General features: G+C 49.6%; 1 protein-coding gene across 1 annotated transcript; it reads right to left on the minus strand.

Moving 5' to 3' along the window:
• Positions 1–6,310: 6,310 nt before the first annotated feature.
• Myc (MYC proto-oncogene, bHLH transcription factor) lies at positions 6,311–10,813 on the minus strand. Its single transcript, XM_050145311.1, has 3 exons — positions 10,666–10,813; positions 8,309–9,077; positions 6,311–7,306 (listed from the first exon to the last, which is right to left on the minus strand). The coding sequence occupies exons 2-3, from the start codon at positions 9,063–9,065 to the stop codon at positions 6,747–6,749; spliced, it is 1,317 nt and encodes a 438-aa protein (XP_050001268.1). The 5' UTR covers positions 9,066–9,077; positions 10,666–10,813; the 3' UTR covers positions 6,311–6,746.
• Between the last annotated feature and the right edge of the window lie 1,373 nt (positions 10,814–12,186).

Below are 12,186 nucleotides of genomic sequence, written 5' to 3' on the forward strand. Positions count from 1 at the left end.
CCCAGCATTCCTGAGACAGAGGTAGGCAGATCTCTGTGAGTTCATAGGAATCCTGGTCTGCCCAGGGAGCTCCAGGACAGCCAGAGCATCACCATATAGAGACCCTGCCTCAAAAGCCTAGCAGAGGTGGCTGGGGGCAGGGTGGGGATTTAAACACGGATTTCTCCAAAGACAGACGTGAAAACTTGTGGTGGTAGAGACCTGTGGGGGCCCAAGGATGGGAATTGCCTGGTCAGTTGAGGGCACCACCAGCAATCCTTATCTGGAGAGGAGGAAACATCCCTCTTCATGCTCAGTCATATTCTACGCACAGCACAGAGAGGGCTCCAGACACTGAGCATACGAAACAAAGCCATCCTGCTAGGATTACCTACCTATGACTGGCCACTTGGATTTCTTTTTTTTTTTTTTTTTTTTCTCTTCTGTCTGCAATTCTTTCCCTCTCGAGTCTAGCCTACCATCATGGAAATCCATTACACCTGTCTTATCAGCTCCAAATCAAATCATGCAAAGCACTCCCAGTCAGAATCCTTTTCTTCACTCCACGTACCTGTCTCTTTCCTTGCTTTTCTAGCTATGCAGCCTAAAGCAGCTTTGCTTCGACTGCACCTCCTGCTCAGGTCCAGAGGCATCATCCAAAAACCCTTCCCGCAGCCATTTAAAGAAGTACTGAACTGCGCTTTCATGCCAGGCACTAATTGAGCAAGACCAAGGAGGTTCCATCCTTCCGGATGTTGATCTGATGAGCAGGACATGTGACCTAGAAGGATGGAGGTAGAATCCCCACACTGGCCTTGTCTCAATATTACTAACGGTGAACACAGAAGGTTGAGTCAGGCTAACTGGCTGCTGTGTGTGTGGATGGGTGGGTGGTGCGTATTTGTATCAGAGAGGATGGGAGGATGGCTTTAGACTTCATCCAGTAGGTAGCAGGAATCCACTGAAGAGGTTTACAATAAGCAAGGGCCCAGCATGTCTGTGATTTGAAATGATGGCTCGGTTTGCTATGGTGAAGGAGACAGTTGTTCTCAGACTTCATCAAGTTCCAGGATTCCTTAGAACATTTTCTGGGAGAGGCGATGGTTCAAGCCTGTAATCCTAGCATTTTGGGAGATGATAGAAGGTCCTGAGGTTTGAATTTATCCCCAATCGTACAGTTCAAGTCCATTCTGGGCAATATGAGACTCTATCTCAAAACAAAAACAAAACCAGGTACCAAAATAAGGCAAAACAAAACAAAAATAGGATCCTAACTGAGAATATAAATCTAATTGTATCCAAGAGTCACACTGTGGAAATTCCTGGAGAAAATACTGCATGAAGCTTGGGGCTTGGTGTCCCAGGCTGCTGATAATCCCGACACCCAAGGGGCTGAGGCAGGAGGTTTGAGAGTTTGAGGCCAGCCTGGCCTGCATAGTGAGATCTTGTTTCAAAAGCAAACAAAAACCAAAGTACTGTAGGAGGGCTGGATGCTCAGAGAGCTAATTAGCTAACTACAGGCATTGTCTCAAGCAGATGAAGTATCCTGGTGGATACTGGGTGGGTGGATGGAGATAGAAGGAGTGGCTTGGAGAAGCAGCCTCTCTCCTAACCCAGTGGATCCTTGCTGCACTTCTTGCTGCCCTAAGACACAGTTTGAATGGCAAAGCATCCTTTTAGGCATTAGCTCTCCCTCATTCGGGCTTCGCTGTTATCAGCTGTTCAGACTTTCCCTTTAGCTTCTTTCTCAGGACTTCCTCAATCTGTTCTCATTCCTTGTTCCCAGGACTTGAACTCCCCACCTTCTGTGTTGGGAAGTGCCCTGACTTGTTTTAAAATTTACTTAACTTTATTTTATGTGCATTGGTGTGAAGGTATCAGGATCCCCTGGAACCGGACGGAGTTACAGACAGTTGGGAACTGCCATGTGGGTGCTGGGGATTGAACCCGGGTCTTCTAGAAGAACAGCCAGTGCTTTTTTTTAACCACTGAGCTGTGTCTCTCCAGTTCTGAAATTTTTAATGAAAGAACCCACAGTCTGTGTGGGTTGTTGCTCATCACAGAACACTTCCCTAGCATGCTTGAGGCCCTAGAGTCTATTTCCCATTGCAATAAACTAAGAATAAAAAAGAACCTCAGCGTTCGGTGCTTTCTTTGTTCTCTGCCAGATTACAAGTACCTGGGGCAGGATCTGCTGCTACGTCTTATTTATTATTATCCCCCCACCCCTCAACACACACACATGCTTAGTGCATAGTAGGGACTCAACTCTGTGTGATTGAATAAATAATCTAAATTTCTGCTTTCACTATGATTCACTTTCGTGAACGCAAACAAATCAACAGCTCCCAGTCTTCCGTCTTGCATACAAAACGGGCATTAAAAGTAGAATTCACTGCTGGGTGGGGAGGCACACAACGTCTTTAAACTCAGTACTCAGCAGGGAGGGGCAGGCAGCTCTCTGAGTTCTAGACTAGTCAGGGCTACACAGTGAGATTACCCCCACCGCTTCTCCCCCCCCCCCAATAAAAGAAAAAAAAAGAAATAGAATTTACTTCCTAAGTGTTGCTTTGAGACAAACTGGGGATGGTTGCGCTTGCCTTTCATCCCAGCACTTGGGAGGTAGAAATTCGCTGTGTTTAAATTCCAGTTCGAGGCCAGCCTGGTCTGTAGAGCCAGTTCCAGGACAGGGATGGATACACAAAACAAACAAACAAACAAACAAACAAACAAACAAGGAATTGCTTTGAGAATAAAATGAGGTAATGTATGTCAGTTTTTCAGCACACAGTAAGCATCAACTGCTATTGTTGTTAGTGTTATGTGTCTTTGGCCAGCAATTTAACATGTCCGTATAAAAGCTTCGGTATTGTCACATTTAACCATTGTCCTCCAGCTGAGGTGGTTGGTTGTGGAGGTTGTGTAGAAAACAGGTGACAGGTGTATTCTAACATAGCTTTCCCCAAAGATCCCAGTCCCCAAACCCTACAGAGCTTTGGCTGCACTAGAGAGTTCATTCAGGAGATGGGGTGACAACTGGCAGAGTCTTGTGGATTGTGGTGGAGCCCCTAGGCATTGTTTCGAGACAAAGGACATTCTTTTCAGCCTCAGAAGATCTACATCCCATTAACACTTGTTCCCCTCAGACCTGTCTTCCTAAAGAGCTTAGTGTAGCCTAATACTGAGTGAAACCAAACTCAAAAGGGAAGTCATTTACTCAGCTCACACCAGTTTGGCAAAGCCACTATTACCGGGTTATTTTCCCTAAATTGTCGGTTCGTTGGACTTCTCTGGAAAGAGATTGAACAACAGCAACAACAGAAACTTGTTAAAGCTTTGGTAGTGAGTAGGGGCATCCTTTCGGTCTAGTTTTATTTATTTGTGTAGTGTTGGCGATCAAGCACGGGTCCATCTACTACGTGCCAGGCAAGTGTCCTACCAATGAAATACAAGGGCAGTCCAGGGTTCTTTGTTTAAAAGAAGCCCCTGTCCTTGTCCTGTTGATTTTGTTTCTACACTCTACATCCTTTTAAAGAGACCTCAACTGCTCTCTAACCTTAAATGAAATGTTTGTTCCCAGAAGGTGCCTAGTTGTGTATTTACAGACAGGCTTGAGGACCATTTTCCAGCATGTTATAACCTAAGGATGAGTTTTGGTTGGGACAAAATGCTTCAGGGTCCTTTAACAGTCATATTAGAAAATTAAATTATTAATTGAATGAATCATCAGCTATTGTAGTAAATAAACCACAGAAAATCCCCCACTTTTTTTTTTCTGTCCTCTTTCCCAAATTTAGTTCCAAAGTTTGTCTCCCCCCCCCCCCCCAGACAGGGTTTCTTTGTAGCTTTGGAGCCTGTCCTGGAACTAGCTCTGTAGACCAGGCTGGCCTCGAACTCACAGAGATCTGCCTGCCTCTGCCTCCCTAGTGCTGGGATTAAAGGCATGTTCCACCGCCGCCTGACCAAAGATTGTCTTAAAGACCAGCAGAGGACTCTACTTACACAACCAGGCTTGGAATGAATGATCCAAGTACTATGCTAGGATTATGAAAATTTCATTCATCTTAAAGTTTGATTGATTGCTCTATGATGTTGGTCACCATTGTTGCTCCCAAATGGCATTGTGAAGTAACACTTCCTTTCTCATTCTATCCCTGAGCATCACCACCCCAGAATCCTCTGGGGGAGCCCTCAATTCCAATGTCATGGCTAAACGACAGAGATTAGCTAAATTTTGTATAGTCCAGACAGAGTTGAAAGCCCCCCCCCATCTTGATTGTTATGTACAAATTTGATTGCACAATGTCCCAGACCCCTGGGAGTCCAGACTGGCTACAAGAGTCTTCCTGACTTTCTGGAAGGAAGTTGGCTGATGTCCTGTTCTCAGATCATCATTCCCTGACTTGGTAAAGCTTGAAAGGTGCCCTGATGGCACCTGGGATACTTCCCTTCCATTCCCCTGCAGCCAAACTCTGGATCTTTAAACCTGTTTCCTGATCATTTGGAAGCAGGAGTTGTTTTCCTAACGAGGAGGACTGCTTCCCTACTCCCTGGGCTTGCCCGGACTTAATGATTCAACCTAACCTCTTCCCAGTTCTCCAGTGAGTCATTCCAGGGCTGCACTCCAGCCTAGGGCCACAAAGGGGCATAGATGGAACAGTTTAAGAGCACCCTGCTTTTGTTACCCTTTGAACTACTCAACGTCTGGGGTTTTGTGTTTTCCTTTGAATTCAGGATAGGGGGTGTGACAGTTTGAAGTGCAGGATGGGTCTCAAAGAGCCCAAAAGAAAGATGAAAAACCAAATGTTAGATGCTTGAATAGAATCTCTTAGGAGGTCAAAGGCACAGTTATTGGCTTCTGAGTGGTGGAAGTTGAAGTCCCAAAGCCACTCCAGGATGCTAGAGACCTTCTCTGAGACGATTAAGTCATTCAGAACATTTAGGGTTCCTTCCTGGGCCTCTACGGACACGTCCCACTTTCTGGCTTCGTCTGCGGGCTTTCAGAGACATATAATTAATAAAGACACCCATTCCAAAATGCCTTCCCATGGATTAATGATGAGCGTGTGTCATGAGTGTGTGAAAGTGCTTGGGTGGAAGGAGAGTTTCATGACTCACATGACAAAGCCTAAGTATGTTTTATTTTATGATCTGAACAGTAGCATTTCCAAACTGGCTCCTTCCCAGGGGCAAGCAGGGATCTGATGTAAAATAAATAAATAATGGGTAAGGCAGAGGTGAATGAGCTATGTGCTTCTCAGAGTAGAAGTTTAGTAGCAGTCAACGGCCTAACTCCCCACCCCACCCCCCCAAAACTCCCCCAAAACCCCAGAAAACCCACCAACAAAAAGAGGGGTACTGATGCCCAAGCAGGTCTGAAGACTGAAACTTAAATGACTCTTGTTCTCATAGGTAGCAGGGTTATTCTTACTGGATGAACTAAGTGTTAAATTGTTGCTGAATCCCTTGGGTGCACAGATGTGTCATTTTATGCCTGTTTCTATCTGTGTAGTAGGAGGAAAATCCCAGTCCCTCTTTTACTACAGGCACTACCTCCCGGAGACTTCTAAGTCGAAGCTCAAAAGGGTGCCTGGAACAAGTTCATTCTCAGGCCTCCCACCAGCAGCTTTCCCCAGCTGAGGACACACCAATGAGCAAAGGCATGGCAGCATGACTTGTTTCCAAGGTGTCTTCATGCACTGAGTGCTGCAGCCCTCTCTGACCTTTTACAGCTCATGTTGGAAACCAGGTTTGACCTGGCAGTGGTAGCATTCCTTCCTCAGGTTCTTCTGAGGCTTAGGAGATAACTGTGGGGTTAGGGACAGCCACCTGGGAGCAGCAGGCTAAGAACAAAAGGTGGCTCCCTCCCTTCCCCCATCAGCTCCTCTGCAGGGCAGAGTCTCGCCCTGGCTTGAAGTGAGGGGAGGACTGGAGTCGTTGGTTAACTGCAGGGGATTTTGCCATCCCTTCCCTCTCAGTATATTTAACTGTTATCTTTAACCTCTCTCGCTTCTTCTCCTGCCTCTAACCTTCTCACCCGCCTTTTGCCCTTTCCTAACTATCAACTCTGGTTCTTATCACCATTTGCAGGAAGTGAGGAACTTAAAGGCCTTGAGGCCCCCAGCCCCATTTTAACAAAGAAACCCCCTTGCCTTTCTTACCCTAGCTCTTCCCAGCTTTTTAAGTCCACCTTGGGAAAATGGTTGAATTCTGTTCATCTGTAATTGAGGAAGAGAAAAATCGAGAGAGGAAAGAAAGCACAAGGGTTGGCTCAATTGTATTTTTTCCAATTATTTTATTTTTTTCTAAAAACAATAGAAAAAAAATCAACTTTAAAAATGAAAATGTATTTAAATAAAAAAAATTATGGTTTATAATACATGTCTTAAAATCTTGTATAACTGTTATAAACGTTTTATTAAAGTTATTTACATTTAAGGGTCCTATTTACATGGGTAAAGTGGGTAAACTTTTAAGATTTTTTTTTTAAAAACAATTTAAATACAAATCTGTTAAAGGAAAAGAAAAAAAAAGATGGGAAGCATAAAAAAAAGTTCTTTTTATGCCTAAAGTTTGAGGCAGTTAACATTTATGGCTGAAGCTTACAGTCCCAAAGCCCCAGCCAAGGTTGTGAGGTTAGGCTTTGAGCATGCATTTGAAGTCCAGCGCCGATATCAGTTCTAAGAAGGAACCATTCTCCCTACTCTCCCCGAGTAAGGAGTGAGAAGTCACGAGCCATTCAGGCTCCTTTTCGCTGAGAAGTCAACTCATGCACCAGAGTTCCGAAGCTGTTCGAGTTTGTGTTTCAACTGTTCTCTCCGCTTCCTCAGTAAGTCCTTTTCTGAGATGAGCTTGTGTTCTTCTGCTTGGATGGACAGGATGTAGGCGGTGGCTTTTTTGAGGATAACCACCTTGGGGGCCTTTTCGTTGTTTTCCAACTCTGGGATCTGGTCACGCAGGGCAAAAAAGCTGCGCTTCAGCTCGTTTCTCCTCTGCCGTTCCAAGACGTTGTGCGTCCTCCTCTTGTCGTTCTCCTCGGTGTCTGAGGACCTGGGGCTGACACATTTGCGGTTGTTGCTGATCTGTTTCAGGACCCTGCCACTGTCCAACTTGGCCCTCTTGGCGGCTGGATAGTCCTTCCTCGTGGAGGGGGGCGCTGCATAATTGTGCTGATGAGTGGAGACGTGGCACCTCTTGAGGACCAGTGGGCTGTGTGGAGGTTTGCCGTGGCCCCCTGAGGGGGAGGACCCTGATTCGGACCTTTTGGCAGAAGGTTGCCTCTTTTCCACAGACACCACATCAATTTCCTCATCTTCTTGTTCTTCCTCTAAAGGAAAGAATTGGAAGTTCACCGTTAGTAATGAATGCCTCCTTACATAGGATTTGACCAATACTATGCAAATACCAAGGATGGATGTCACCAAGGCTTCTGAAGGAAATAAAAAGAACCAGATCTAGACACCATCTTCCCTTCTCCCCAGAAAGGCAGAAGAACAGGGTTAGGGCACAGGTGAGAAAATTACCATGTACCAGGATATGGCATGCATGCCAATTCTTACCTAAGACTTAATGAGGCTTCAGACACACCCAAAGCAAAGCATATTCCCAAGCCCCTCCTATTTTTAAGGGACTTTACCGAGAACCCTTCAGGTGCTGTGATCGCTGCAAACCTCTGGCTCTGACTTTAGCAACTCCCTATTTTACGGGAGTGCAATAATAAAAACATCTTGCAGCTTTGCCAAACGTCCTGGTTGGGAGGGGGGCGGAAGGGGGGGGAGAAATCCAGATTGGACAGGACTAACTTTGAAGTGTTCAAAACAGGATGAAAAAACAACCCCCCCCCCAAAAAAAAACCCAGCCCCTCAACCCTTTAAAGAACTTTCACTAGTGCCTGGAACTGAGGCTAAAGGGTGCCCTGCTTCTTCAAGGCTTCTCTTGGGTCTTGTACAAACTTAGCCATTAAAATTCAAATCTCTTTCCTGAAGTCAAAAGAAGCAGGTAATTCATTCACTCTCTCACCCTCATTCACACCCTTTCCAGGGTAATTAAACTGCCTAGGAGAGGTAAAAGGGAGTGGATTGAGTTGAAAGATAAGCCAGAAGATTTAAAAACCCAAATGAAATTCCTGAGGGTTGGGAAAGGGGGAGGTGGGCTGACAACCAGGGCGGTCTGGGAGAAGGGGAGGGAGGGATCTCTGAAGCACTGGCTGAAGAGCCCTTCGGCAGAGAAGGGAAAGGGGTGAGACCAGAGGTCAATTGAATTAATGCCAATGAACAGAGAAGATTCATCCAACCTCCATCCCATCCTGCTGGGAATCGGGGCGGCTTACCAGAGTCGCTGCTGGTGGTGGGCGGTGTCTCCTCATGCAGCACTAGGGGCTCAGGGCTGGCCCGTGGGGAGGGCTCGGAGGAAAGCAGCGAGTCTGAGGAAGGAGAGAAGGCTGTGGAATCGGACGAGGTACAGGACTTAGGCGAGCTGCTGTCGTTGAGCGGGTACGGGAAGACCACCGAGGGGTCAATGCACTCGGACGCGGCGGCGGTGAGATCCTGCAGGTACAGGCTAGAGGTGGAGCAGCCGCTGTGCCCGCGGGCGGGGCTCGGGCTGGCGCTGTCTTTGCGCGCAGCCTGGTAGGAAGCCAGCTTCTCCGAGACCAGCTTGGCGGCGGCCGAAAAGCCGCTCCACATACAGTCCTGGATGATGATGTTCTTGATGAAGGTCTCGTCATCAGGATCGCAGATGAAGCTCTGGTTCACCATGTCTCCTCCAAGTAGCTCGGTCACCATCTCCAGCTGATCGGCGGTGGAGAAGTTGCCGCCGCCACCGTCATCGTCCTCCCTTGGGGAGAAGGACGCAGCGACCGCAACATAGGAGGGAGAGCAGAGCCCCGAGCGGCGGCTGGGCGACAGGGGCGGGGTGGGCAGCAGCTCGAATTTCTTCCAGATATCCTCACTGGGCGCGGGCGGCTGCAGCTCGCTCTGCTGTTGCTGGTGATAGAAATTCTCTTCCTCGTCGCAGATGAAATAGGGCTGCACCGAGTCGTAGTCGAGGTCATAGTTCCTGTTGGCGAAGCTCACGTTGAGGGGCATCGTTGTGGTTGTCTGTTAGAGGGGGCACAGCAAGAGAAGCAAGGCTAGAGTTACTCAGCTCTGGTTGATGCGGAAACCTGGCGCAGCGCGTACCCCAATCCTGAACCACTCCCCTTTCTGTGTGCTGCTATCCTTCCAAGTGTGTGTGTGTGTGTGTGTGTGTGTGTGTGTGTGTGTGTGTGCGCGCGCGCGCGCGCTGGTGCTCGTTCGCTCGGGTGTCTGTGTATTGGGGAGGGGGAATGCACTCTTTCACTCCCTACTATCGCAACGCACATTCGGACCAGCAGCTGCTCCTAGTCCCCGCCTCCTTGGAGCAGGGACTTAGCCCTGCAGACGCCCAGGAATTGCCATCGGCCTTGGCCTCCTTCAGAGGCGACTATAGGGAATACAGTCTGCCAAAAGCCAAGGCGCAAAGTTTTGCGCCACCTGAAGGAGAAAGGCGAGAGGCGCCGCGGTGCTAGGCCCCCCTCCCGCTCCAGCTCTGCGCCGCCAACCCGGTCCGGGTCCCCTCTCGCCGTCGCCGCGCTCCTACCCAGCCGGCGCCGCCGCCCCTCTCCGCCCTCCCCTTTCTCCACCCCCAGCGCGCCCCCCTTCCTTCCTCTGCCGGCTTTTCTTTCCGATTGCTGGCTTGGAGGGGCGAGCTCAGCCTCCGGCTTTAACAAGCCTCGTCAAATAAAAGGGGAGGGGGGTCTCAATAACAGGGACACCTCCCTTCCACACTCCATTTCGAGACGCCACTGCACCAAAGACCCCGCCGCGATTCAGCACCCCGAGCGGGCGTCTTCCATCTCCCGCCGAGGGTAGCAGCTGTTACGGAACAGCCCAGATCGCAATTGACCGCAGTCTTCCTAGCAATTCAGGGGTGCGGGGATACCCGCGGATCCCAAGCCGGAATGTGAGGATTCCCCCTGGTTTCCCCCAACGAATCGGTCACATCACTGTCCCAATTTTGCCTTCCGTCACTGCGCCTAGCTCAGCACTAAGTCCTAATACCGAGGAGGTCAGGTTTAAATTTTACTATTACCACTATTTTTAAAGCCAAAAGGCAACTTCTTAAAAGAACCAGGGGCAAGTTGGAATCGCCGCCGGGGATTGGCGGACGGGACGCACCTCTAAGTCGGTCTCCGGCTGTCAGAAAGGCTCTAAGCCGAAATTTAAATGCCCTCCCGGAGACTAGAAAAGTCAGAGGCTCCGAAACCTTGATCCCACACGCAAAAGGTAATCCTTTCTCCAAAGACCTCAGAATACGAAGGATTTCTGACCAAAAAGAAGCGACCTCCGGGTCCAATTCCCCAAGGACACAAATAGCAATTAATGTAGTAAAGCAAGAATGTCCAACAGGACGGGATCAGCGTCAACCCAGAGCAACCTCTGGAACCCAATTTCAAAATGCACCCCGGTTTTCCCTTTCCCTTTTCCTCTGTCATCTTGACAAGTCTCTACCCCGACTCCGATTCACCCCAGCTCCACCCCAGCCTACCCCCAACTCCTCTGCGAAAAGTGTCAAAGGCACAGGAATGGAAGAAAAGACTACCCTGACCGGCCGTTGCATTCAAGACGCAGAGAAAAAACATTACAAGACCAGCAGTTCTGTGCTTACCGGATTTTTCACCGCCCAAAGGATATCCAGCCTTCAAAGAGCGCTAGGAGCTCCTTTCAGGGAAGCGGATCGCGGGCAGAGGCAGAGAAAACTGTCCCCAAATAGACAAAAATTTTTCTCCCCGGCGCTTGGGGAGTCCTGTCCTCACTCGCAGATTGTAAATTCCAGTGCAAAAGTGTCCGCCCGCTGCAATGGGCAAAGTTTCCCAGAGGGGGCGAGGGTTGCGACCGCTGGTGCTAGGTCAGCTGGAGATCTGTGGCGGGGGGCGGCAGGCCCGAAGGTAAAGCCCCTCTCACTCCTAAGCTGCCTTCCCAGGACGCCCGGAGCGCGGCTCTGCACACTGTGCTCTTCCAACCCGCCCGCTCACTCCCTCTGTCTCTCGCTGGAATTACTACAGCGAGTCAGAAAGAACGCCCCGAAAAGCTTCTTTTATACTGCACTGGGATCCCACCCCTCGGTTCTTTTTCCCGCCAAGGCTCGGCGAAGCCCTGCCCTTCTGGCGGCAGGAGGGGAACCGAGTGGAGGTGGCGGTGAGCAGAGCAGCCCTGGGGTCCTCCGGCCGCGAAGACCCTGGGATTATAAAGGGCTGGTGGGCGGAGATTCGCCAAAGAATCTTTCTTCCGCCCCCTTCTCCCTCCCTCTCGGTATCCCCCTCCCCCGCTTTGGGAACCCGGGAGGGGCGCTAGTGGGGAGCCAGGGAAAGAGGAGGAGCCTTAGCCCCGCAGCTAAGTACTCCAGTTCCTGGGGTGTAAACAGTCAGAGCGCTTCATGAATTAACTGCGAGCCCGATCATTTTCTCTTGCTGGCGCGCACGCCCTTTCCCTTTCCGTACTGTTCTTCGGGCGCAGCAATCGGGCAAACTGTTCTTGTCTTGCGTGTTTCAGTCATGGCAGGTGGAACAGCTGCCTAGTTCGCACAATACGCCATGTACCCTGGGCCGCGTCACGCACGTCCCGGGCGGCCAGGCGTCTCTCTAAGGTTGGGAAGGCAGAATTTAGAAGGGGAAGGAGGAAAATAATGGGTTATCTATGAGCCCGCGTCCAGTGTTTGGGGTGTTAGTTGGGGGTCAATGACAGACGAGGTCTACAGAGGAAAACGACGCCTGGAATTATTAAAATTGCTCAGCAACGCACTGCCACGTATGCTCGGAGAGCCACTTATAAATAAGCACCCACTGCATCTCTTGCGGAGGGCATTATGCATTTTGGATGTACAGCTATGCTTACTGGGTACATTCTTTCCAGAATGGATCCCCAATTTGCTGTTAAAAAGCACACACACACACACACGCTCGCTCGCGCGCGCGTACACACACACACACACACATACACACTCTTCAGCTCCTGCGGCTCAGACATCCACCAGGCAGTGGGGATGGGAGACGACTGTCCCTCCCCCCCCCCCCGACAATCTAACCCTGTAGGTCTCCCGGCCCCCTCCAGAGCTGGAGTACAGTAGGGGAGTTCTGGTGGGTGCGCTCCACCCGGATCCTCCGGGTCGAATCTCTGCCAGACAGACTGC

The sequence above is a fragment of the Alexandromys fortis genome, unplaced genomic scaffold (genome assembly GCF_014885135.2).
Source record: "Alexandromys fortis isolate MF-2015 unplaced genomic scaffold, M_Fortis_MF-2015_v1.1 scaffold_2_1_26212458, whole genome shotgun sequence".
Lineage (NCBI taxonomy): Eukaryota > Metazoa > Chordata > Mammalia > Rodentia > Cricetidae > Alexandromys > Alexandromys fortis.